General features: G+C 43.5%; 1 protein-coding gene across 3 annotated transcripts; it reads left to right on the forward strand.

The window, feature by feature from the left end:
* The first annotated feature begins 1,393 nt into the window (after positions 1-1,393).
* EDARADD (EDAR associated via death domain) lies at positions 1,394-26,752 on the forward strand. 3 transcript variants are annotated; one of them, XM_084832195.1, is made up of 6 exons: positions 1,394-1,773; positions 7,709-7,770; positions 11,695-11,734; positions 16,485-16,573; positions 22,752-22,800; positions 24,512-26,752. In XM_084832195.1, exons 1-6 carry the CDS (start codon positions 1,743-1,745, stop codon positions 24,886-24,888), a joined length of 648 nt encoding a protein of 215 aa, XP_084688321.1. In that variant the 5' UTR covers positions 1,394-1,742; the 3' UTR covers positions 24,889-26,752. The 3 variants fall into 3 exon arrangements, with proteins under 3 accessions (XP_084688321.1, XP_084688327.1, XP_084688334.1); XM_084832201.1 differs by having other exon boundaries at positions 1,395-1,773; positions 7,712-7,770; XM_084832208.1 differs by lacking the exons at positions 1,394-1,773; positions 7,709-7,770; positions 11,695-11,734 and adding an exon at positions 14,781-14,942.
* The last annotated feature ends 256 nt before the right edge of the window (positions 26,753-27,008 follow it).

Consider the following 27,008-nt stretch of genomic DNA (forward strand, 5'->3'; position numbering starts at 1 on the left):
AGTTTCATAAAATGTGTAGAGATATTTTTAAATATGTTCAGTGGTATATAGATCTATTAAATAATAATAACAATAATAAAGGCACAATCCTATGCATGTTTAGACGGGAAAAAGTCCTACAATTCCTAGCATTCCCCAGCCAGTCATGCTGGGGAATGCTAGAAATTGGAAGACTTTTCTCTGTTTAAGCATGTATAGGATTGTACCCTAAATGGCTCAAGGCTGCAAACCAGAGGCAGATACTGGCAACCATATTATTGCACAATTTACTACTACTTTGTATCTGATGCAAATCTTATTCTAGGACAGCCTTCCCCAACCTAGTGTCCTCCAGATATGAGATTACAAACTCATAATCTTCAGTCACCATGGCCACTGGTGAGAGGTGATGGGAGTTGTAGCCCAACACATCTGGAAGGAACCAGGCTGGGTAACTTGGGGTGTTTCCAGACGGAGGGCTCCTCTTGCTATCAAAAGGCATTGCTGTTCCAAATTTTCTTCCTGCATGGGTTTTTTTGGTTAGAAAAAAGATTGAAGACATGGTGGGAAAACACAGGAGGGCTACAACTTGAAGATGACGTTGTCTGGACCCCGTGTAAAACTCTGTGAATGGGACTATGCGATTGCACAATAAAAGCCTGCCCTTGGATATCTACATGGGGTTGAAGTCTCTCTTGAATGTAACTGATGTGATAAAACCTGATCACTTGTGGACTTCCAAGTCCAACTGACAATAAGATCTGCATAAATGAAAAGAATACACAAAATTTCAAAACATCAGCATTATATTTATTTCAAACTCTCCCCTCTCTCTTGCTAATGGTGCACTTATGGAAACTTTTGATTTTGTAGAGGTCTTAAAAGTATCTCCCAGTGCAATCCTATCTATGTCGACTCAGAAGGAAGTCCCACTGAATTCAATGGGACTTATTACCAGGTAAGTGTGTATACTAGGTAAAATCCAATGTAAATCCTACTTACAGTAGACCCATTAAAGTGAATGGGGCTTAAGTTAGCCATAACTAACTTAAGTCCTGTTTATTCTAATGGGTCTACTCCAAGTAGGTCTCACGTTAGATTTTACTTTAGGATTAAACAAAGATGATCTGTAACATCACCCCATCTTTAAGGAAATCGAACTAAACTATCTAGTAATATCAGATCTCGCATTGTTGTACATTAGTGGAGTTTCTCGAAATGACTGTTACTACCGAGGGGAACAACCTGTTCCTTCCAGGGGAGCTTCTAAAAGTTAACTTGATAAATCCCGCTGTTGCCTCTGAAAGGGGCCGCTACAGTCTTCACAGAGCCACACGCTTCCGCAAAGTTAATTCTCAGAATTCTTTCCTCATCGGGCCAGGAGACCCCCCCTCCCCCCCCCTCGGGCAGAAGGAAAGAGGGCGATCTGGCACGAAGCGCTGCGTGGGGGTGGGGAGAGCAGATCTCCCCCCGCCCCGCACACGCTTCTTCCCCTGCTCGCTTGGGCTTTACCTGCAGCTTCCGCTCCCTTCGGAGAGACTCCTCACCTCCAGGAGGAAGAGCGCAACAGGGGCTTCGATCGAGACCACGCGAGGAAGGGCGCGGGAAGGCAGCGCGGCGGCAGGAGGCTGCAGCGGCCGCTCGGATTGGGGGCGCGGGGGCTTGCCGGTCGCGGGGGGCCCAGGAGCGCATCGGACTCGGCGCGCCCACTCCTTCCCGCTCCCCTCGGCTTCTCTCTCCCCGCCCCCGCCCGCTCTCCTCCCATGGCTTCTCCCGGGGACCCCCTGCCCGAAGGTAACGTCCGCCGGCTTTGCATGTGGCGCTTGCCTGAGCCTGACTGGCGGGAGAGGCGCGCGCTGCGCGTCTTTTGTGGCCCGGACCATGCGGGCGCTGGAGGGCGAGGGTGGGGCTGGGCTGGGCTGGGCTGGGCAGCGGGGGCGGGACCGGCAGTGTCCGCTGGGTGGACACTGGTCCGCCCACCGCCCGCTCGCTCAGCCAGGGGGCCGCGCCTGCTGCGCGCTGCGGCGCGGCGGCAGCCATAGCTTCAGCGAGCCCCTTCGGCTCTCGGCGGGTTGTTATTGCCGCCGTTTGCGGCAGCGGAGGTTTCCTGCCTCTTGCCCCGCCGTTCGCCGAGAAGTGACGCCGCTTCTCCCCCCGGCCCCACCCAAGTCGAGGTCCGGCCACTCGGACCCGCTGCAGAAAATGCTCTCGCGCGCGAGTTGGGTCCAAGGCATCGCTACCCCGTCCCCGCCCTCGTTTTTGTGTGTGATGTGTGCGCCGTATGGAGAGCGCCTTCTGAAGGCATTTTCTGGAGCACCTCAGCCTCAAAGGACTTGATGAATCATTCACTCGAACGCGAAATAAATTAAGCCCGGCGGCATCCTTCTGAAGTGCAGCAAAGTTGCTGCGAAAAGTTGCCTTATCCTGTAACTTTTGCGAATTCCTCTCTATATCCTTCAGCAAGAACAAATTTCTACCTGTCCCAGGTGTAATTTGGCTTATAAAAGAGTTTCAAATTAAACAAGAACAGGAGTACAGTTGTATAGATCACACGTTTCAGGCAAAAGTGACCAGCAGCACTCCCCCCCCCGCTTTTTTTTCTAAAGGGGGGACCTAGATTTACGTGCAGGATAACCACAATCCTTTTGCTTTATTAAAAATTAAAATGCATAGTTTTAAGGGAAATGTGAAGGGCCAAAGTACTTCTGTATGCTTTATGGTGGAGGCTCTAAAACATGTGCAGCTGAATATCCAGGTTTACTCCGAAATAAGTCCAGTGATGGATATAGGACTTTCCAGGTCAGCACCTATAGGACTGCAGTAGACTACCCCAGTGAATTCATTTCAGTGAGATTTTGAGCTGGTAGGACTGCAAGGTTTAACCCTAAGTATACATACTTGAAAGTTAATCCTATTGAAATTAAGGGTATTTCTCGAGTTACAACTTATTTTGTGTATTAGTTAAAAGATATATTGGGAAACATCATCAAATGCTAAAATAAATTACACATACGTCACCCTAAAATTTGTGATGATGATTTTAGGAATTTAGCTTAAAATGGACCATGAAGCATGAAGTTTAGAAGGTGCAAATTAGCTTGGAAACCACATAATGCTACTTGTCCTTATTCATTGTACAGCAGGGACAAAATGAAGGTAGAAGAAGAACACTTGTTCACTTCGCTGCTGTCTAACCAGAGAAAGAGTGCATTAATAATGGAACTGGGAAAAATACGTCTAGTCTTTAAAGTTAGTAATTATTTTTTGGGGAAAATATACCCTATTTCATTCTGCATGTCTCATGCTGATGTTCAAAGGCAAAACAAGTTTTATACAATTACATCTTGGAATGGTAATGGATCAGATAACTTGAAATCTGATGCACTCTAATTTTATATTTTTTATATTCAAAAATCATCATCCATGTCTGACGGAAGTCAAAATGCTTTTTTTGCATGCGCATGCACGCGCGCACACGCACACACACCTTAGAAAGATCTTAAAACAGGAGGGACTCAGGAGCAGAATGCATGTTTTGCATGCAGAAGGTCCCAGATTCAATCCCCACTATTTCCGGTTAAAAGCATCAGAAAGCAGTTGATGGGAAAGATGTGTACCTGAAATTCATGGCCAGTCAGAGTAGACAATGTTGGGCTCGATTAACAAATATTATGACCCAGTAAAAGGAACCTTTTTTGTTCCAAGGTGCATAAAACATGGAATTCCTGATAATTAAGGTTATTTGTCCAAAACAACACAACTGAAAAACTACTGAAACATACATGCCACAGATAATCTTGCAAAGGGCTACTGCATCCCCTCCCATTTGAGGATCTTCGAAAAGCAGTAATAATTCTTGCCCCGTTTTTTAAAACCTTCTCAAACCATTGAGTTGGAGCCATATTTCAACTTTATACAGCAACAAGGAATTTGGGAAATGATTGGGAAAATATCCAGGACTTTCAGCATTTTTCAGTGATCCTTATCTATCCATTCTGGTTTCGAGTTGGTTTTTAGAACTTTAGATTTGTTTGATAGGATTATCATGGAATCTCTTTAACAAGCTCTCTGTTCCTTCAAGTAAAAAAAAAATCCCATAAGAATCATACCTAGAGTTGTCACAAATGAACAGACATACCAAATCACAATATAGAGCAGATACCTACTTTGCTGATGTTCCAGATATTTTATGTGAGAATAAGACATATCAAACTCAGTGGGGCTTACATTCAAGTTAATATGCGCCGAGTTTGGGTGGTTGTTCATTTGCCAAAGCAACGGTTGGCTCTTCCTTATTTGCTTTGGCACTTAGGCCTGGTCTTTGAGCCAGTTTAATCAATGAGCAGGGCACACTGTACAGTCCTCATGGGAAGATACCACTTCAGATAAGCATGTGAGGGAACCACCTGTTTGAATGGATCCACATATTAAAATCTCCCTGCACGTGCAGCATTAGTATGAGCAAAGAGAAAGCTTCTAGTCTTCTTCCTAAAAATTATGTATGCATTTATTACATTGTTATCCTACCCTTTCTCTAAGGAGCTTGTGGTAGTGCTCACAATGATCCCTCCCTTTAGCATCACAACAACTCTGTGAGAGAGGCTGAGAGAAAGTAACCAGCCCAAGCTAACTCAGGATGCAATCCCATGCACGCTTCCATGGGAGTAAGCCTCATTGAACACGGTGTAAACACGTTTTGGCTGAGTGGGGATTCAAACCAGGCACTCCCTGGTCATAATGCAGCACTAGAAGGAAGCCCTTTCCCCAGTGATCTGCAGCCATAGACGTTGCTATGGGGAAGAGGGGATGCACAATTGGGATGTTGCTTTGTTCAGCAATACACTCCTGGATGGGGTAACAGTAACAGAAAAAAAAAAAAACCCTCCCTTACTAGCTATGTGCCAGGAGACTTTGACACGGGGTAGCTTTCAAACTAAGGGGCCGCGGTGGCTTAGTGGTTAAGACGCTGAACTGCAGACCGGAAGGTCGGCAGGTCAGCAGTTCGAGACCCGAGTGCTGCGTGACGAGTGCTGCGTGACGGAGTGAGCTCCCGTCTTCAGTCCCAGCTTCTGCCAACCTAGCAGTTCGAAAGCAAGAAATTGCAAGTAGATAAATAGGTACCGCCTCGGCGGGAAAGGTAACAGCGTTCCGTGCACCTCGGTGTTCAGTCATGCCGGCCACATGACCACGGAAGTGTCTTCGGACAGCGCTGGCTCTTCGGCTTAGAAATGGGGATGAGCACCGCACCCTAGAGTCGGACACGACTGGTTGGAGACACCTTTAGCTTTCAAACAAGCAAACATCCATGTGTATATCTGAGCATATTTGTACTACATATTGCAGTGTTGCCAGATAAGTAAGAATTCTCATACAAGAATCAAGGGCCTCCATAAGAGGAATGAGACCTTTTGTAGTGTTGTATACAAACATAGGAGAATTCTGAATAGCTCAGTGCAGCACTAACTTTAGCAAAACAGGAGTGGTTCCTAGTATGGCTACTAAGTTTCAAGCAAGAGCATCAGTGTAAAATATGCTGGATGGCTAGACGGAGTGGTGGTTGTTGTTGTTCAGTCGTTAAGTTGTGTCCGACTCTCTATGACCCCATGGAGCATAGCATGCCAGGCCTTGCTGTCTTGCGCTCTCTCCTGGAGTGTGCTGAAGTTCATATTCATTGCATCAGTGATGCTATCCAGCCATCTCATCCTCTGCCATCCCCTTCTCCTTTTGCCTTCAATCTTTCCCAGCATCAGGATCTTTTCCAGTGAGTTTTCTCTTCGCATTAGGTGGCCAAAATATTTGAGCTTCAGCTGCGGTATCTGTCCTTCCAATGAGCAGTCAGGGTTAATTTCCTTTAGGATTGACTGATTTGACTTCCTTGCAGTCCAGGGGACTTGTAAGAGACTTCTCCAGCACCACAATTTGAAAGCATCAATTCTTTGGCGCTCAGCCTTCCTTACAGTTCAGCTCTCACAGCCATACGTAACTACTGGGAAAACCATAGCTGGTGTGCAAAAAAGCATTTTGAAATACGTATTGCCGCTAGCCCCATAGCAAAACCTATAGCTACAGAGTGTGGAAGAGAGGGCTCCCTTAGTTTTTCATATGTAGATTGTGGGCTGCTCTCCATTCCACATTCTACCAGTGCCGCGTGCCCTTTCTTTGCCCCCAGTGTACCTACAATATACAATTGCTCTGCCTGAAAAACATAAAGGATAGCACTAAATATACATATATGATTCAAAAGATTATAAGAATAGAACGCTTAAAATCTGGTTAATGGAAATAATAATGAAATCTCTTATTTGGAAATAGAACCAAAAATGAGAATGAGATACCATCTCGATTTGAATATCTCCAGATTTTTTTTTAAATTGAAGGAAAACAGAAGACAAAAAGTATTAACAGAATTTGAAAGTTTATAGTATCAGTTGAAACAAAACCTAATTTCACAAATAAAGACAATCTTGTAAATGTTAGACAAACGTACGATTAAACATTTATTAAACATATATGAACATAGAAATGGGAACAATATTTAGGAAGGAAAGGGTTTTTATGAGATAATGTGAGCGTACATGGAAAAAGGACATTGTCATTCAATATATGTTGATATTCAAGGAAATTGTTTTAAATTTCCTACATATTTCATAAATGGAGTGGGACAAAATCTAGAGTTAGGCGTAGGAATTTTCATGATGAATAAGGAAGCTTTTACACTTATGGCAGAAGTGTATAAAACCAAAACGTTACTGGAAAAGCTAAGTAAAGTAACTGATGTAAGTTTAGTTTTTAAAGAATTGAGAAATCTAAAAGCTCTTCTACTGACCTTTATAAAGATACTGATCAACCCATGGTTACGAACATTTAAATCTAATTGATTTCAGTGTAAGAGAGTTAATCATTAAATTAGTAGGACTCAAACCTGGTTTCCTTTGGGTGGATTGTGCCCATAATTAGAAAAAAATATTTTGCATAATAGCAACATCCAGAATGGTAAGAAAGGGCCTTAGAGCATCTTCTTTGCAGATAGAAGCTTCCAGGTTCAATCCCTGGAATGTCCGGGTTGGGCTAGAAAAAATTCCTGCTTGAAATCTTGCCAGTCAGTATTGACAATACTGGACTAGATGGATCAGTGGTCTAATTCAGTATAAGGTAGGCCATATGGTCCTATATAGCAAGTTCTGGAATTTATATTTCAAGAACAGAATAATTCAAGATAATGGCTTGATCTCCCATGGGATATACAGCATGGGAGTTCAGGTGGCATTATGTTAGAATTGCAAAAGGAAGACATCGATAAATATATATCTAGTTTCCCAGTTTGGATATTACTGAAAACTGTGGTTTAAGGAACCAGGAAATCCTTGCAAAAGTTGGACACATAAGAAGAGGAGAGAACAGGAGGGATGAGGAGGGAATGCATAGGCACATGGCTTGTTCCTGGTCTTACAAATCTTGGTTTATTCGACTAGGATTGTTATGTCTGAACCACACCTGTGTCAGTCTTGGCCAAAATCATTTGTGGCAGATGACCACCTGTCGCTAAACTTTGTGAAAAAATATGTCAGTAGGATTTTTATTATTATTAAAGATCAGAATGTGAAACATATTTTTGTATTACAAATTAACATTTTCTTAGATACACTATGTATTTTTCATGGTAAGGCAATTAAAGTAGATATGAGATGTTGAGGAACATAAATTAAAACCGTTCTTTATTTGTTTCCAGCAGATCAGGCAGCTAAAGAGCCAGTAGAAGATACTGACCCTAGCACTTTATCTTCAGAAGAAGTATGTAGTTTCCTGTATTTGTTGTGATGTAAATGTAATTGTTAATTCCATAGTTCTTAATACAGAACAGGGTCGTAAATCTCTGGATGTTATTGAATGAAACAAGACACATAGCTATCTGGTAATTTACTGTGTGGCCTCCACAAATATTTATTTATACCAGGGGAAACTTGTGGCCCTCCAGATGTCTTCACCTATAACTCCCATCATCCTTCACCATTGGCTGTGCTGGCCAGGGCTGATGGGAGTTATAGGCCAAAGCTTCTGGAGGGCCACAAGTTGCCCACCCCTGGTTTAGATGATGATATAACAGTTTGCTTCACTTTCAGCTTGGGATAATTGGCCATGCAAATAATCTCTCTGTTGGGGCCCATGGGGTTTATTATGGGTGGTGGTGGTGGTATATAATTTAGTAACATACAGTCAGGGCCAGAAATTTTGGAACAAGGATAACTTTTTTGGCAGTTGGCCTCTGTACACCACCACATTGAAGTTGAAAGGAAACGCACCCAGATGGGAGCGAAGTCAGGACTTTCAGCTGTAATTCAAGGGGTTTGACCAAAGTGGGGCACTAACCATTCAGGAAGTACAGCCAGTGGCATACACACACACCCATCATTGGTGGCTCATAAGTAATGGAACGAATGACTGACAAGCAGCTGCATGGCCAGGTGTGGCCTGTTTCCTGGGTACCCCATGACCAATCAAGCAGATAAAAGACCTGGAGGTGGTTCTGAGTGTTATATGTGCATTTGGTAGCTGTTCCCTGGACCTCCCAACATGAGGTCCAAAGAGGTGTCCATGCGAGTGAAGGAGGCCATCATTAGGCTGAGGAAACAACATAGACCCATCGGAGAGATAGCAAAAACATTGGGAGTGGCCAACACAACAGTTTGGAACATCCTGAAAAAGAAGGAATTAACTGGCAAGCTCAGCAGCAGCAAAAGGCCTGGAAGACCACGGAAGACAACTAAAGTGGATGACCGCAGAATTCTGCTCATGGTGAAGAGGAACCCTTTCACAACATCTAGCCAAGTCAAGAATGCTCTTGAGGAGGTAGGCATGTCATTGTCAACATCTACAGTCAAGAGATGGCTTTATGAATGTAAATACAGAGGCTTCACAACAAGGTACAAACCACTGGTAACGCTCAAGAACAGACAGGCAAGATTAGCCTTTGCCAGCAAACACCTAAAAAAGCCTGCCCAGTTCTGGAATAAGATTCTTTGGACTGATGAAACCAAGATTAACCAGAATGTACCAGAATGATGGGAAGAGAAAAGTATGGAGAAGGAAAGGAACAGCTCATGATCCAAAGCATACCACATCATCTATCAAACATGGTGAAGGCAGTGTTATGGCATGGGCATGTATGGCTGCCAATGGAACTGGGTCACTGGTGTTTATTGATGACCTGACTGCTGATAAAAGCAGCAGGATGAATTCTGAAGTGTTTAGGGCTATACTTTCTGCTCAGATTCAGCTGAATGCTGCCAAACTGATAGGATGCCGCTTCATATTGCAGATGGATCATGACCCAAAACATACAGCAAAAGCTACCCAAGAGTTTCTCAAGGCAAAGAAATGGGATGTTCATCAATGGCCAAGTCAGTCACCTGATCTCAACCCAATAGAGCATGCTTTTCACTTACTGAAGACAAGACTGAAGGCAGAAAGACCCACAAACAAGCAGCAGCTGAAGGCAGCTGCAGTAAAGGCCTGGCAAAGCATCTCGAGGGAGGAAACTCAGCATTTGATCATGTCCAGGGGTTCCAGACTTCAGGCAGTCATTGACTGCAAAGGATTTTCATCCAGATATTAAAGGCCATCCTTAAGTTTGAAATGATGTTGGTTTGTTCCATTACTTATGAGCCACCAGCGATGGGTGTGTGTGTGTATGCCACTGGCTGTCCTTCCTGAATGGTTAGTGGCCCACTTTTGTCACACCCCTTGAATTACAGCTGAAAGTCCTGACTTTGCTCCCATCTGGGTGTGTTTCCTGTCAACTTCACTGTGGTGGTGTAGAGACCAACTGCCAAACAAGTTATCCTTGTTCCACTATTTCTGGCCCTGACTGTATATGCCATTCCTGCGTTGCAACCTTCTAAAGTTGTAGAATCCCAATAGAGTTTTATAATCATTCAGCATAGCATAACAAAGGGCTATGATGGGACGTTAGTGTACTGTTACAACTTAGTCATTATATTGTGCATTTATATATGTACAAAATCTGTGCAAAAGTGGTATGGTGCCCTAGTGCATGGTTTCTCACATGTGGCCACCAAGGGTCTTTTGGTGTGACCATTGGAAGTGGGGGAAGCTGGAAAGACAGCAGGTGGCACACAGTGTTGTGGAAGGAGCAGTGGGGGGTGGCTGCAGTAGAAGCAAGAAGGAGCATGAGAACCATTGATAAAGGAGACACACTTGAACACACCTTGGACCATTGGTGTTGGGCAAGTGAGAGCTTTCCCTTTCTCCATGTTTGCGGCATTGACTTGTATGGAAAAAATATCAACGATCTTCAAGCACAAGAATCACTGATGGGTGATGCACTTACAGCCATCATGCAATGCTTGGCCCTGAAAAATACATATATGATTCTAAGGGTTTTATTGTTATCCTTTTTCCCTTTCCCAAAGTCTTATTTACTGACATTAATCCCCCCAGTATCATCCCTAAAACAAGGGGTTTTGTAATACCCACAGTTGCAATCCCTGACAACATTTACGACTACTCCCTGCAAGTTCCTGTGCCACAGAATAAGCTCCCTGTCATTTTTCATGCAAGTGACTCCTTCAGTATTCCCCATGGAAAAGGATATTTAAAAAAATCACATTAGAGGCTTACTGGGGTAAACCTCAGATTTGTGTTGCAGACCATTTGGTTAAACATTTCTGTACCAGCTAAGCACTGGATAAACCCAAAGTGCAACTAGGCCTTCTGAAAAAAATGGGAGCTGCCCCCAAAACCACCAGCTAGCCACACGTAGAGTTCTCCTCCTCTGCCACTCTAATGTGTGATGCACCTTACCTAGTGTCCTGATTTCATCGCACGATGTGTATTCCCTTCTCATCAGATGTGGAACGGGATGGGGAAACGTACAGCATAATGAAGTCAGGACATGGGATAAGCTGCATTACAAATTATGGAGGGGAGAGAGAGAATTTGACATGGGATTGCCACTTTTACTGGCACCAGTCCCATGTCTTTTGTAATTTCTGATTCTGTTTTCAGACCTTACAGTCCACCAGTAAACCAACTAAAGGGCTTGATAAACCTCGATTAACTTTTTCTTCCTGTCTGGGACTCCAAAAACAGGACTGTTGAGTACCTGGCAAGCCACTACACATGGCTGGTGGGCTGTGTTTGGCTTGGTAGGCTACAAGTTGTGCTGACTTGATATAGAGGAATGAACTAAAGATGCAATCCTATTGGGATAGTCAACAGCCTCCAAAATTGGAGGCTGCCGAGTATCCTATGCAGAACAGGTGAAATACAGAGGGGATCCTCTCCTCTCTGCTCCAGCCACCCTCCTTTTGTGGCTAGATGGCCGGTTTTGTCTGTCTAGCCAGGGTGCGCAGGAGAGGCCATGTGGCGTATAGGAAGCTGCGTAAAGCGGCTTCTGTGGCCCCCTTCCTGCCTTTGGGATCACCCCCTTTTCACCCTCGCCTTGCTCCATTTCCAAGCGCAGAGACCAGTGAAAACTGTGTTGCCTATGAAGTGGCAGGGGCAGGGAGTGCAGTTCCTGGTAACCGCAGTTCCCATAAACTGCAATATCCTATGGCCCTCGAGACAGTGTCTAGTGGCCATAAATTGCTCTCCCGAAGACTTTACAAGGCTGAAAATAATATGTTTGTCAAAATTCATCAGATATGATTGTACAAACACTTGTCTCCCCGTCACCCACCTTCTATTTTTGGACAGGCAGAAAAGTACCCTGTTCAAGATACAGCTCTACCAAAAGGTAAGTGCAGAAAATTCTCATGGCTATGTATTGTAACTTAAAAACAACAGTCTTAAAATATGTAGTACAAGTATGAATGCCACTTGATACGCTGAAAGTATACATAGAATTTCTCAGCAATCCAATATAGTTAGGAACTAAAAGGGCCACATGTGTACTGAGGCTATTCTGGTTCTCTCTTCTGATTGTTGCCCCATCCAAGAATTGACTCCTCGAGGTTCAGAAGACCCAGTAGACCAGGGGTGGGGAATGTGTGCCACCCCACACGTTGCTGGACTCCAACTCTCATCAGCCCTAGCCAGCATAGCCAATGGTGAGGGATGATAGGAGTTGCAGTCCAACAACGTCTGGAGGGTCAGATCCCTGCACTAGAGCAGGAGCTGGACTCAATGCAATGTGAGGGGACATAGCCAGAAGTAAAATCACCAGTCCCTCCAGGCATGTGAGGAAGTGTTTCCTTCTCATGGTGGGAACAGATCCTGGCAATTATGTTTCTGGTCTGTTTCCTGTTAACGGAACTTGTCTTACTCTAACAATATTGAGGGCATCCACAATAGTTCTTGGGTCTTGCTCAGAAGTAAGCCTTAATGGACCAAAGTTAATTTTTTTTTAAAGGGGGAGATAATGATTTTGAAGAGGTCACCAGTCTGCCTGCAGCTCATTCGCTTGGAAAACGTACAATCCCAGGAAGTGCCAAATGAAGATGATCCTAATATTAACAAGACATGCCATCTTTGTTCTGTACTGTAGTTTAAAGTCTTTTAAAATGTTTGTTTTCTTATAACAATTGTCACGATAGCTCATGTTTGTTGCTTAAAATGTAGTACATTATTATTATCATCATCATCATTATTATTTATAATACTTTAATACCACGTAAGGCGCAATCCTATGCATGTTTAGACAGAAAAAAGTCCTACAATTCCTGGCATTACCCAGCCAGCAGTGGGAGTTGTAGGACTTTTTTCTGTCTAAATATGCATAGGATTGTGCCTTTAATCTATTAAAATCCCTAAGCAATTCACATGTGTTGGAAGGTAGCACGCATATTACATTTGTCAGAAGGTAGATGAAAGATGGTATAGCTAGCTGGCTGTGGAAAAGAAAATCTAGGTTCTTCCCAAGCATCAGGTTTACCTCAGCAGTGAGGACTCTTTTTATTTATTTATTGTTTTTTAAGGTCACCCATCCTTTCACTTCCTCTACTCTACCAGAAGTGGAAGATAGTGTTTTGTTTTAAATATATGGCATGCTGCTTGCCTTTTGCAGCACGTGTGTACATATGTGTGTGGACAGACACACGTTCCGAAATCTACATTTGCCCTCTTCCCCATCACCAAAATGGAAGAACAGTATTAGTTTTAAGGGAAATTAGTAGCCCAGTCTTAACCATATGTATCCAGAAGTCAATCTCATTGAGCAGTGAACAGCTCACAGCTGTGGTGACAACAACAAGAGGCCAGGTAGAAGGACTTTGGGGTGACATCATCTTCCTATGTTTCCTATTGCTGCTCTGTGCAAGAAACCAGCAACTGGGAAGATCAAGTACCATAGCACAGGACATCAATGCCCAGAGTATCCTAAAGGGAAGTTCACCCAGAAAGTCAGCAAGATCTGCTGCTTGCAGCATGACTTCCAGGTTCAGGGTGTTTCTGGGGGCCAACACAGTTTGTGGGTGGCCCCAAAGGGGTGACAGCAAAGGTGATAATCCCTTTTGCTCATAATTTCAGGGTTCAGCAATGTTCTTTTTACTGAATGCCTCTGGTGCGGTGGGAGGCATGGTTGGGTCTTGCCTGTGTTATGAACTGTTATTGGCTCTTGGTTAAGGGTATTAGTGGGGCAGGAGTTAGACCATAGATGGGGAATGTGTGGCCCTCCAGATGTCGTTGGTTTGCAACTCCCATCATCCCTCACCATTGTTTTTGTCTCTGAGTAATTAATGATGTTTGAGACCTAGTTCATACAATTCCTAAGTAGATGGTTAAACTCTTACTTGGTATTGTTAATTAACTGCATGGGCTAGGGATACTGTGTGCTTACTGGAGTATGGAAGCACTGTTTGTTGCCTGTTTTATCTTTTTAAGTGAATCTTTAAAAGCTTTGGCTATTGGGCAGTATAGAAATGTAAGAAATGAAATGAAATCTTTGGGTCTTTGTGAAATAAAGGATGTGTTTAGTGGGATTGTTATTGAAGGAGCCATTTTTGGATCCTTCTGTTCTGGATAACTTTAGCCTAGTATAATCTATTATATTGGTGGATACCAGAGACATTTCCTTTTTTGGTGGTGGTCCCAAATCTTTGGAATTCCCTCTCCAGGGAAGTATGCATGACCCCAGTGATATTGGCTTTTGAAAGAACCTTGAAGACCGTTATATTTCAGTCTGCATTTGGTTGATGTGCTGGTTCTTGAATTACATTTGCTGCTGCTCATTAATTAAAGGATTGCTTGGAAATGTTGTTTTATGTGATTTAGTTTTTTTAAAAATCATTGTGAATTGCCTCTTGGAGGCTATGCCCTGAAAGGTGGATTAAAAATGTTCTTAATAAAGAATAAATTTTAAAAGGATCTTGTTACTTCCTAGTAAATGTGCTTAGAATTGCAACCTGGGAATCACTTTTGGTGTAACATTAAACAAGACACAATATTTATTGTGGATGCAATTAACAACCATATTTTTTCTAATATATATAGACCTGGTGAGGGGCAAGCAAGATCTTGACTACAGGAGGCAGGGAGACAGAATTTAACACTTTCCACCATGTTGTGTTCCAAGAAAATGATTCCCAATGCTGCTTTTTGCATCAGGAGGGAAGCCTTTGTTTAAGCCAGTGGAGGGCAACTTCCAGGCCATGGGTCTGATCCCGCCTGCAGAGGGTTGAGAACCCTCTGCAGGCCCCACCCTCTGCCTTCCCCAAGCCCTACCCTCTGAGGACAGAGATTAAAAAAAAAAGGGATTCCCCTTTGCACTACTCACCCTCTGTCAAAGATAATATGGGCATTCCGTTGCACCACCTGCCCCCCCCTTCATGTGCAGCTCATGCCCCAATCAGGATGCAAGCAGTGCAGGAAGAAGGAGCCCAACTCAACCAGGACCTGCGAGAGTTGATTCCTGCAAGCCTTCTCCATGCAGGGAGAGACACAGAGATCCATGCGTCTGAATGCACACAGAGAGAGAGAGAGAGAGAGAGAGAAAATGTTTTTGAAAAGTGGGTTGAACAGGGTGGATAACATCATGGGAGGGGAGGGGCTTTGGAGTGGGCCCCCACCCCCTTGACATTATTAAGCCTCTCAGCTTGGGGGGGGGGAATCCAGCTCCTGGAACAAAAGTGATTGATTGCCCTCCCCTGGTTTAAGACAATGGAGGCTTCCTTACCAATGAAAATTGCTTTGGGGGATAGATTTTAATCACATCCACAGCAGAGAGAGGAAGGGTTAGATTCTCCCTCACTCTCCTATGGTCCCAACCCTGCCCCCTCCCACAGCTGCCTAGTATCCTGCCCCCACAGCTGCTGTTTGTACTTTTTCAAAATGCAAGTTGGTTAATTGTTTGGCCCATCTGATGAGTGCGTGCAGACAGCATGGTGTGCCCCAGCAATATTGCAGAACATTTTATCCTAGTTGTTGCCTTCTGTTTTTTCTCCTTTTCTCCTTGCCCAAAGCTCAGCTGTTGCTGTTGTTGTTATTATCATTTGTATACTTCTGTATCTGCTGAAAAGCCATCAAGGTAGTGTACAACAATTAAAAAAATAAAACTTTGCAACAATAAAATCAAGACCACTATAAACATTAAAACCTACACATTTTAAAAGGCTAAGTTGAAAAGATGCTTCTTCACACCCTTTTTAAAGGCCTAGGGTCGTTCTTGAGGGAGTACGTTCCATTGTTTGGGGACATCTTAAAATAGAATTGTAATCGCTAGAATTATGCATATATTAGAAATTCTTTTGCCTGCAAACTCCTCTGTAAACTAGAGCAAGATTGGTAGATTCCATTGTCTCTCCTTGCTCTCTACTATGATTATCTTTCCCTTCCAACTTGGAGACACCCTAACAACAGGACTTCAGGAGCCTGTAATACAAGGGAAATTCGTTTGTGAGTCCATTGGGCTCTGGGTTTGGTGGGTGTAATATTTCCATACAGGATATAGCTAAGCGCACCAGCTAGCCCAAAGAAGAAGAAGAAAACCAGCCTGGCCCGCTCTTGTACCTGTTAACAGTAGCTAAATGTGCAGGAATGAGCAGATGAAGCCTTTTTGTGGCATTGGGATAAACATTATCACTGGTAATTTCTGCAGATCAAGTAGAGGCCACTTCAAAATATATCTTTAAATGCAACAGGGGCAATGCTATGGCTTAGCAGGCAAGCGTGGCTATGGCAGATGTCTGGGAATAGGGCTCCTACAGTTTTTTGGTTCAGGGGAGAGGTGACTAGCATAATAAATAGTGGTGATTCCTCTCTCATTATGTGCATGTGCAGGGCTTTTCATTCATTACTTCCATGTTGTGGGAGCCAGTGGTGGCTGATATTGTCCCCAGGTTAGTCCCTTCTGCAGTCTCGAGTATTAGAGCTCTAGGCAAGTCAAGTTCTGCTGAGTATTATGTACAGAATTGCATGGCTTTTGTGCAACTTTCCTTCTTCCCCTGACATCTAGCTCAGATTTTCATTCCTAATCTTGCTTAATTTAAGAAAACAATGTTTTGATTGAGAGGGCATAACATGACTAACATTTCAGAATGTTTGTCTTTTAGATGAGGAGTACCAAACAGAAAAAGTGACGTTGGAAATAGCATCCATTAACATTAGGAGCCTAACATCAGATTCGGGCCTGATACAACAGGTAAACAAAACACTGCTAAACCATCATGTTAGAAGACTCATTGATACATAAAGTGCAAGACTTCATATATACTAGCATCGTAACACTACTTTAGTGTGGGAACTTCCACTGGAAGTGTTATTTCAGTCTGATGTGCAAAAGTTGGAAGGAGATGAGGCATCACTGTAGAAGAGTCTCTAACCTTGGTCACCATCCACCACAGCTCTGAAAGTCACCCACCCAGACAGGGCCTCCGGTTAGGATCTTAACACGTGGGCAGGTTCATATGAGAGCAGGTGGTCCTGGAGGGAACCTGGTCCCACACTGTTCAAGGCTTCATTTAGATCCAAACCAGCAATTGTGCCTGGAAAAGAACTGGCAGCCAGTGAAGTGGTGCCATCTGAGCGCTCTGCCATTGCTGATGCCTTGGCCTCCCCCACTCCCTTAAAGGGGGGAGTTCACTGCCCCCTTTTCCCTCAGGGTTGCTGCACACCACTGTTTGTGCACTGGTTCTTCTGCTGCATGCATCTAAGCTGTGATTCTGCAAGGCAAAAGTGCTCATGAGTGTTTGGCCAGCCTTGGCAATGGTTGGCCTGGAGCGTCTGGCCTCTGTCAATGGAGAGCTTCCCCGCATGCGTGGGATTGATTGATTGATTGATTGATTGATTGATTAACAATATTTATATACTGCTCCACATCATAAGATTTCGGAGCGGTGAACAACATGGTAAAAGAATAAAATAACAGGTTAAAAGAGTTAAAACATTTTTTAAAAAGACAAACCCCAACAAAGTGGAATTTAACAAACCGCGGCTGGTCATGCAAGGTTGGCCTTTTCAAATAACTTCTTCAGGGGGTGCCGGAAGGAACACAACATTGGCGCCTGCCTGACCTCTAAAGGCAGGGAATTCCACAGGAAGGGAGCCACCGCACTGAAGGCTTTTTTCCTGGTGGACTCCAACCGGGCCATGGCTCCATGTGGAACCACCAGAAACATGCCCTCTGATGACCTCAGTGACTGGGCAGGTTGGTAAGGAGGCGCTCTCTCAGGTGGTGGAGAAATGGGAGACATTTGCAGCAGTAATACTTTATGTAGACTTCCCCAGTCTGGTGCTCTCCAGATGTGTTGACTGCAACTTTGCTATGCTGTCTGAGGATGATGGGAGTTGTAGTCCAACATAAATGGAGGGCACCAGATTGGGGAAGGTTGCTTTATACCATGGTTGGCCCTTTCCCTTGCTTACTTGAATGGGGTGCTCTTTCTTAGTATCCTCAGTTGTTGGAGTGGAGTGATACTGGGTATGTATGTTTGGAGTCTAAGGGCAAGGTACCTGTCAGGATTCTAGGCAAAGAAAGTTAGCAACGTGCTCGAGTTCCTATGAGTGTTCTGGATACAGTTTATTTAGGGTTCCCTTGTTGTGCAAAGTGTCCCTTCCCCATTGTTTCCCTCACCAGTTTCTCCTTGTGAGTTCCAAGGAGGGAGGGGCTGTAGTTCAGTAGTAGAACACCTGCTTTGCATGCAGAAGGTCCCGGCATCTCCAGGTAGGGCTGGAAAAACTCCTGCCTGAAACCCTGGAGAGCCATTGCTGCCAGTCAGTGACAACAATACTCCACAAGATTGACCAATGGTCTGGCAGCTTCCTCTAACCCCTTGCCATGCACTCTTTCATCTAAGTTCTGATTTCCCTGTGTGTGGGGTTATATACTGCTGGTGGTGGTCTGTGGTGGGGTGTTGAGTTGCACCATATCTTACGCTCTGGCGATGTGGGATGGGGAAGTTTGTTGACATGGGGGCAGCATTAAAAATATATCTCTCCCATTGGAGTCAATAGGAAGGAATTTTTGTGCACCAGGTCTGATGCTGGTGAAAAGTTGTCCTGTCGACAGGGGTGTAGCCATGGTCTGGAGAAGGTTAGGATATGATGGGCCTGTTCACACAATTGTGGATGGGGAAAGAAGCCATGGTGGTTTATTTCTTCCGCTATGGGTGCCGGTTGCATGCTGGGGATGGGGGGATTCACATAATTACCCTCACCGGCATGGCTTGCTATGTCATGCAAACCCATCGAGGGGGATTTGTTGCTGTGGTTAATAAACCATCCCAGAACCCTACAACAGCCCATGGGTTCTGGGTGGCTTGTGAACCACAGCAGCAAGCCATTCTTGCTGGGTTCACATGACATGGCAAGCCATGCTGGCAAGGGTAATTATGCAAATCCCCCCAACACACACAGCAGGGGAAACAAGCCACTGTGACCATATGAAAGACACACTGTGACCAGGTCAGTGTGTCTTTCCCTGCCTCCTGTCCACATCTCTGCTCCAGTTTGGCCATTCTGGCAGCATATCTTCACAGGCGGAGCAGCTCCATCAGTGGAGTGTTCTACTGGAGTAGCCGGGGTATTCCACCAGCATATCTTTCAAACCAGTGACATGTCTTGCATTCTGCCAGTGTAGCAGTCCTTTGGACAAAACCTGTAGCCCCTCAGCTGGCAGAACTCAAGAATAGGATTATACACTTAATGAAATCTCCTGGTCAAACACTATATCATATTAAATTGGAATTCTGCTTACAATTAGCTTTAAAAACAAAACAAAAGCAGTGAAACCTATTTCTCCATACAAATGTTTCACTGTATATAGATTTGCAGAAGCCATGTTTTGCCTTTAGGGTATACCGGTTTTTCTTCGCATGCAAGACAATTTGTAGTTTTGTCTGGTCTTGCAATTATTAACAGGCAATAAAAAAGTCTTGTTAAATGGCAATACTTTATAGCTAGTACTTTTACAGTATTTACAGTACACTGAATAGTGTGCACTAAAATGGACACAGCTGTAAGGTGGTAATTTTACTCTTTCATTCTATTATATAGTATTTTTGCCAAAAAGTTAAGGAAAGTTTGGAGAGGCATCAGATGGGGATTATAACACAGAGAAAAAGCTGAAACATCACTTTTGTATTTTGAATTTTTGTAGCTATGTTTTAGTGACCTTGTGAATCTATGTGAAGGGTGGAATAAAAATGCATGTAATGAATATCTGAGAAAGTGATGTTTTACAGATAATTGCATGTGGGAAAAACATTTTAAATTATATATTTTAAAGCAGAAGTGGCCAGCATGCAGCACGGATGCCACAAATGTCTCAGGCAGAGGCGGTTGTGGTCTCCCCATTAGGGAGCCTGGGAGCCTTTCAATGGCACCGATTAGGTCCTACCTACGACTCCTACACTGCACTGCTTGCTGCCTGCTTCCTGGCTTAGTAGACTAGAAGCTAAACTACTGCCAGGCCAGGGGACAACTGCAAATGTACTCTAGTGCAGCCTTCCCCAACATGGTGCCCTCCAGATGAGTTGGACTACATCTCCCTCAATTCCCAGCCAGCATGGGAATTATGGGAGTTGGCTGGGAATTATGGGAGTTGCAGTCCAAGACATCTGGAGGGGGCCATATTGGGGAAGGCTTCCCTAGTGGCAGTATCTCATACCGTGATCTTGTAAAATGTTTTCCAAAATAGGCAGCCACTGCTGGCTTAGAAGAACTCTTCTGGATACAATGCAAAATTTGGTTCTGCCATGTAGAACGGAGCCAAGCAAAAGCTGATCCCCTTTTCAGTTTTTTCTGAAATGCCAATCCAGTGCACAGTATACTCATTTTATCCTGCTTTAGGTTTATTCTTCCTGTTTAGTGTATTCTCACTGATATGCTTCAAAGACTCGGGTAGGTCAATTTCATTTGAACTTAATAAGCAGATTAATTTTGAATGCCGTATTTGTAAACAGGATTGAAGGAAGTGAGCCAATAATGTGTATGACTTTGGAAGACAGGGTTGAATCCCATTACACTTTGCTAAGTGTTGCTATTCCCAGTCATATGGGGAATTCCCCTTCCTTTAAAATAGAGTTCCATCTGGGGTTTATTCCTATGTTACAGGATAGACACTTGGCTACCTTCAACAAAGTGGGTGATGCGCATTATTTGATGCCTAGCTCGTGGCTTCTGAGGGAGAATTGCACTACTTGTAGCTTTCCAGAAGTATGTGTCTGATTGTTGCTGGAAACAGAATGCTAGCTTAGAGGGGCCCTTTGTCTGATCCAGCAGGGCAATTCTTAGCAGAGAACTTATTCCTATAGGGCATTTTCCCAGGTACCTTGGATTTCTAGACAATCCACAGAAAGGCATTCTTACCTGTTCCAAGCAGCATCCTAGTCCACCAGTGGGACCTGCAACATAATATTGCAGTGTGGGGCGCTGAACTTCAGAAGCAGAGGGAACTGCAGTGCTGACTTTATGGTGCAGTTCTGACTCTGTGACCCACATCACACATAACAGTGATGAATCGTGGGTTAATCAATCCATGATTTGCCTTGGTACATGCTGCCACCATCTTGCACATGAAACCTCTGGTTGGACCCATTAGAGGTTGCTCTATGACATTTGAACCCAGAGACAATGGCTGAGTTCACACAACACAACAACCCATACTCAATGTTGTGAACCACAAACAATCCACCAACGGAACCCATGGTTTGTTGCTGTGCTGTGAACTGTGGGTTGTCCATGGTTAACAAACCATGGTTTGTTGGCACAGTTGGGTTCACACAGTACAACAACCCATGTTTCAACAACAACAACCCATGGTTCAGTGATGACTAACATTCAACCCATACTCAAAATTGAGTATGGGTTGACTGTGGGTTGTCATGTTGTATGAACTAGGCCTATGGGTTAATTGTGGGTTAAACAAGCCACAGTTAACCCATGGTTTATTCTTAGGTTAACTGTGGGTTGTTTAATCCATGTTTAACCCATAGTGTCCAGGTTTGGATGTATGTCATGGAGCAACCTCCAGTTGGGCTGATTGCAGTTTGCTTATGCACATACTGTGGGAAATAATGGGTAGATTAACCCGTGTTTTGCCTCTGTTACTTGTAAACAGCCCCATTGCATTTCTGTCTGTGCATCTCCTTTAAACTAGGCCTAGCATTTCTATATTCTACAGGAGAACTGGAAGACTACAGTACTACTGCTAGTACTATAGTCTTCCCAGTTCTCCTGTAGAATTTTCTCTACCAACACCATGTCCTGACCTCAAACATGGATATCAGCTCAGCACCATTTCAAGGATTGGAGTGAGAAGGCCGTAGCTGAACAGCATTTGGGGTTTGTGCAGCTCTGATTTTAAAAATAAATACAGATAAATTATTTAAGTTGTATTTGCTCTGAAAAAGAGAAGCCCCTTGAGGGAAATGCCCCCAGATGGAAGTATACCAACTTTTTCTGTTTAGCATGTAATATTTAAGTTTTAGATTATAGCAGAGATAAGGATAATATGTCGACATTAGTCAGTCTTGCAGAAGCACTGAGTATATTGCAGTGAACACAGAATATAAATGGTTTCATTTAAGATAAAGCTGTGGGGCATTCTGTCTCCCCTGTCCCCACCGCTGCCAAATTGCGATCATCTCCAGAAGACAGATTAGATGTTATGTGCATAGTTGCCATGGCCATGCCACATAAATTATCTGTGTAGCTTATTTGGAATGGATTTACTGATGTGGCTAAGTGTAGGTGGGTAAAGGTGTCTGGTTACAACATATTATATAACTGCATAGTTTACCTGTATTTGCATGCACTGCTTATGATCTTCTCCAGAGTGTTCTGTGATACTCTCAGGTGAATGACGCTATACAAAAGCCAACTGTACTTTACTGAAAATATCTAAAGGGGAAACCCCTCCTGCTTTCATCTTTAAAGCTATAATAAAAGGTTGGGAAAGTGTTTAATCTGGCCTTGTAGCTTTTTGGTAATAGTACAAGCTGCTGGTGGTGGTTTTTCATATCTTTCTACCTCACCACATCCAGTATTTCTTGGCCTCAGTAATTAAGTGCCTCCCTTTTGTACTAGAATTACTCCGGAGAAACTGATCTTGTCCAAAGCATTTAAACCTTCTCCAACTGGGTGCCCTCCAGGCCTGAGAATGATGGGAGTTGCAGTCCAACACATCAGGAGGGCACCAGGTTGGGGAAGACTGATGTAAAGCATTACATAAAATGGTTCATCCCTCCCAGTCCTCCTCTGATTAGTGAGATATCAGCCAATTATATATTTTTCTAGGTTCAGGTTTCATTGGTTTATAAATAAAAGTGCCTTTCTCTCCTTTGAACATGACTTTAATGCAAGTTTACTTTTGTTTGTAGCCAGAAGAAGATGACGACAGCCGAAGTAGTACTAGCGAATCTCCTTCAGGTAATGCAGTGCCTTGATTGCATTCTTTATTCTCAACATGATCTTTAGAACTGTCCATATGCAAGTGAATTCTCTTTATTAATGTTAATTGACAAAAAAGGTGCCATTTTTATCTCAACGCATCTGTGCTCTAATATAGCAAGGTTCCTTATGATCAGCAAAATATTTGGTGGTTGCAGGATGAGCTTTTAAAAGTGATCCTGTGAGGTGAACCCAGGCCCGAAAATTAACTTTGGGCTCACTTATCCATGAAACATGGGGGGGGTTTGGGGGCGGGGGGGAATGAATCCATGAATAGGAATCTAGGATTCTGCTCTTTTAATTGTTCCTAGGGAAGTTGCAAGGTCAACCAGTTCTGCCATAACTTATGGTCTGACAGGATCACTTCAAAAAGGTAGCCTGAGATCATGAAGCATTACAGTGGAACTAGCCTTTAGTTTTATTCAGACAGCTGTAGCTCTGTGGTAGAGCAAGAGCGCATGATTTGCATGCATTACAGGAGATGTGCCTCAGTGGTCAAGCAGCTGTTTTGCATGCAGAAGGTCCCAGGTTCAGTCCCTGGCATCTCCAGGTAGTGCTGGAAAAGACTCCTGCCTGAAATCCTGGAGAGCTGCTGCCAGTCAGTGTCGACAATACTGGGCTAGATGGACCAATGGTCTGGTTCAGTTTCCTATGTTCATAGCATCCAGGTTTCAGTCCCTGGCATCTCTACTTTAAAAAATCTCACACAGGAAGTCTAGGAAAGATCCTTGCCTGAGATATTGGGAAGCCTCTGCCAGTGAGAGTGGGCAATACTGCTCTAGGTTGACTAATGATCTCAGAATAAGGCAGTTTCATATGCCTGTATACTTTCTGTGCTCTGTGTAATTCAGGTGTGGGCAACTGGTGGCCCTCCAAATGTTGTTAGACTACAAGTACCATCAGCCCTAGGAAGGATAGTCAATGGTGAGGGATGATGGGAGCTGCAGTGTAACAATTTCTAGAGACCCACAGTTATCCCCTCCTGGTGTAGTGCATAAAACAATCAAAAATACACATAGGTATTTCCATTCATTTCTGAAATAGTTTGTGAAGCACAATTTTCTTCAACATTGCAAATATTGGCCCAATTTGGCTGTAATGATCCTGGCTCAATAAGCCATTTTTTTATATCCCATATCTTAATTTGGAAGGAGTGGGGAATGGCTGGGAGTTGTAGGACAGAGTTTTTTCTGTCTATAGGATTGTGCCCTAAGCCACAGTTTCCTGGTTCTGATGTCATGGGAAACTGTGGCTTAAAAAACCAAGAAAGCTTTGCTGAAGCTGGACATGCATGGGTTAGGAGGGGATAAAGACAGAGTGTATGGGCACACAGCTCAATCCCTGGGTGCTTCCATATTAGGCTTTTACTGTACAATTGCCTTGCCTCATTTACAGAATTTTACAGGGTTCCAGACATCATTGTCTTCCATTTGTAGCTCTCCTGTGTTCTCCCACTGCTTCTTCCGTCTTCTTTCTTACCAGAAAAAAAAACTGTTAAAGAGGAAATGATGGAACAGCTGCACAATACCTTTGGGTTGGTAGTGCTATGGAGCCCTCTATCTGGAAGCAAGCACTCCCAATCTGATAAACCATTATTTATTGGGCCTGGCTCATTATATCTGAACCAGACCATTGTGTTTCATATGCCAGAAAGCAGAAGAATAATTCTCTATTATAATTGTAATTCTAGCTCTGAAGAAATCATGTACAGAAAATGGCACCTGCTCCTTATGTATATCTCGCCCACCAAACATCAGTGACTTGCTCAATGATGAGGACTTGTTGTATATGATGAGGATAAAGTTGGATCCATACCACCCTACAGTGAAAAACTGGAGAAACTTTGCAAGCAAATGGGGAATGACCTATGATGAATTGTGTTTCCTGGAGCAGAAACAACAGAGTCCCACCTTGGAGTTTTTGTTACGGAACAGCGACAGAACTGTGGAGCAGCTGATTGATCTTTGTAAATTATATCAAAGAGTTGATATTGAGAAAATGCTGCTGAAGTGGGTGGAGAAAGAATGGCCAAAGAGAGGGCATGGAATCTATCAGAATAACTTCTAAATGAGAGAAAATGTATATGGTGGAAAACTGAGAGAGTAGCAGGGCTTGATTTACTTTGCCAGTAGTGTGTGTGGAGCTTTTCTTTGCTAGTGAAAGGAGCCAGAAGTTCATTTTTACAATATAAAATGTTTAACATATCTGTGTACCTAGCCTTTTTAGTGACAAGGATGATCTTTAGATATGAAACAGTTCAATGTCTTTTGCAGGTACTTTCAATCTGTTGCATGTTGCTCATAGTTTTTTCCAGGCATCAAGAGAAGAATGAAATTCACAAAACATTGCTTAGGCTGATGGTGCAAATGCTTACTTCCGTTTGACAAACTTTAACTGTCTTTTTAATTTCTGCAATGTTTCCACGGAGAGAGGAATTAAGGGGGATAGCAGTTTGGACTCCTCTTTAAATAAGGATCTACGCCTGTACTTGTGAACTGTTTGAGCCTTCCCAAGTTGCCTCTGTTCACCAATGAGAGAAGAAGGCAGACCAGACCACAACTGGGATACCCTCATATGACTTCACTGAACCTGCTCATTTTAGTGGAGGAGATATCTTTGTACCTAAAGATTTATGTGACCAGTACAGAAGTAAGACATGCATTTCTGAATAACCCAATGCAGGAGTAGCCAGGGAGTAGTCTAATATAGGAGTAGACATAGGTTGGGAGCATTGGGCATCTGCTGAGGTCCACACCCCAGCACTGCCAACCTCCAAAGCCCCCTGATCCTGATCCTGCTACTCCTACTCCTTGCTGTTGCTGCTTGTTTACGGGCCATCTCTGAATGAGGTAGCAGTGACAGGACTGAAGAGAAGAACCAGCTGCCGCTACTCACCTCCCCCTGTTGTAGATTGGGCAAGTGAGTGGGCAGAGGCATCAGGGATGTGAAGAAGGTGGGGCTATTCAGGGAGGGACGGCCCTGAGGAAGTCTTACCCAAAGCCCCCCCCCCCCAACACCTGGAGCCGATACTGGGAATATCTAATGCTCTTTGCCTTTGTTCATACCAACACAGATTCAGATTCACTGCTCTAGTTTTAGGTAGATTAGGATCTACTGGTGTAAATCACAGGATGATTTGCTGTAGTTTGTAGTAAAGTGCATGAAATTAGATTGTGGTGAATGAAAAGTTAATTGCTGTAGGAGGGGCATCACCCTCCCGGAGGCAGTTGGGGAAGAAGAACTCTAGTTGTTGTTAGGGGTATGTTTGTTATAAAGATGGCTGACTGTAGCTAAAGGCTCTAGGCCTCAGTTGTCTTTTATATTCAGATAAATAGTTCCAGTCATTCCTTAGACACAGTGTCTATTATTAGAGGACTATCTATGACAACATAGATGCAAGGGTTCCTGACTTTATCTTTTTAAACAACAGCAACAGTAAAAATGTTTCCCTCCCTTCTATGTTAGGCTATTAGAATCTCTGATCTATAGTAACTAAAATGTAGATTTGCACTTGTAGATGTGGTTTCATCTCAGCATATGACTCAGGAGGTGCAGTAGGTAATTGGCTCCAGCCTTTGAGCTTCCATTTTGTATCTGGCTCCATTTGGTGGATCTCAGGGTTCTAGTAAAAAACAACGTAGATCTTGCAAACAGAACCTGCCCACACCTGGTTTAAGTTCCTAGAGTCTAAGATCTTAAACCAGGTCTGGGCAGATTTCAAGTTGTCACGTGTTACCCACCCCTGCCCTAGACTGAATGGATGACACTGAAGATTGTGCCAGCTTCACTCTGCTATTGCTTCTGAAAGCTATTGTCAGCAAATACATTCCCTTGACTTTTCTTCTACTATCCTCTGAGTATTAAGTGTCATTCAGATCTTTCAAGTTCTGACATGCTTAATAAAAATAAACCCTGGTCTTGTAATGTTTGGAACAGCCTGTGTTTGGAATCATTTAATAAATTAATTTAGGGCAAGTATTATAAATGAGATAGTCATTAAATAAATTTGTGCTGCGTAAAGCACCACCTTTAGGGTACATAGTCCTGTATTGTGAGTAGAAGAAATACAATATTTAGCTCACAGAGAATTATCAAAGCTCAATACTTGATAATTCCAGAGTATTCACGTTTGCCAGTGTGTCTATGGTTTTAGATCTTTTAGCTGCTTTGAATTAAAGTGGTTAGAT

Source organism: Heloderma suspectum, chromosome 1 (genome assembly GCF_057233095.1).
Source record: "Heloderma suspectum isolate Gila_16-S chromosome 1, 16-S_ref, whole genome shotgun sequence".
NCBI classification, from domain to species: Eukaryota; Metazoa; Chordata; class Lepidosauria; order Squamata; family Helodermatidae; genus Heloderma; species Heloderma suspectum.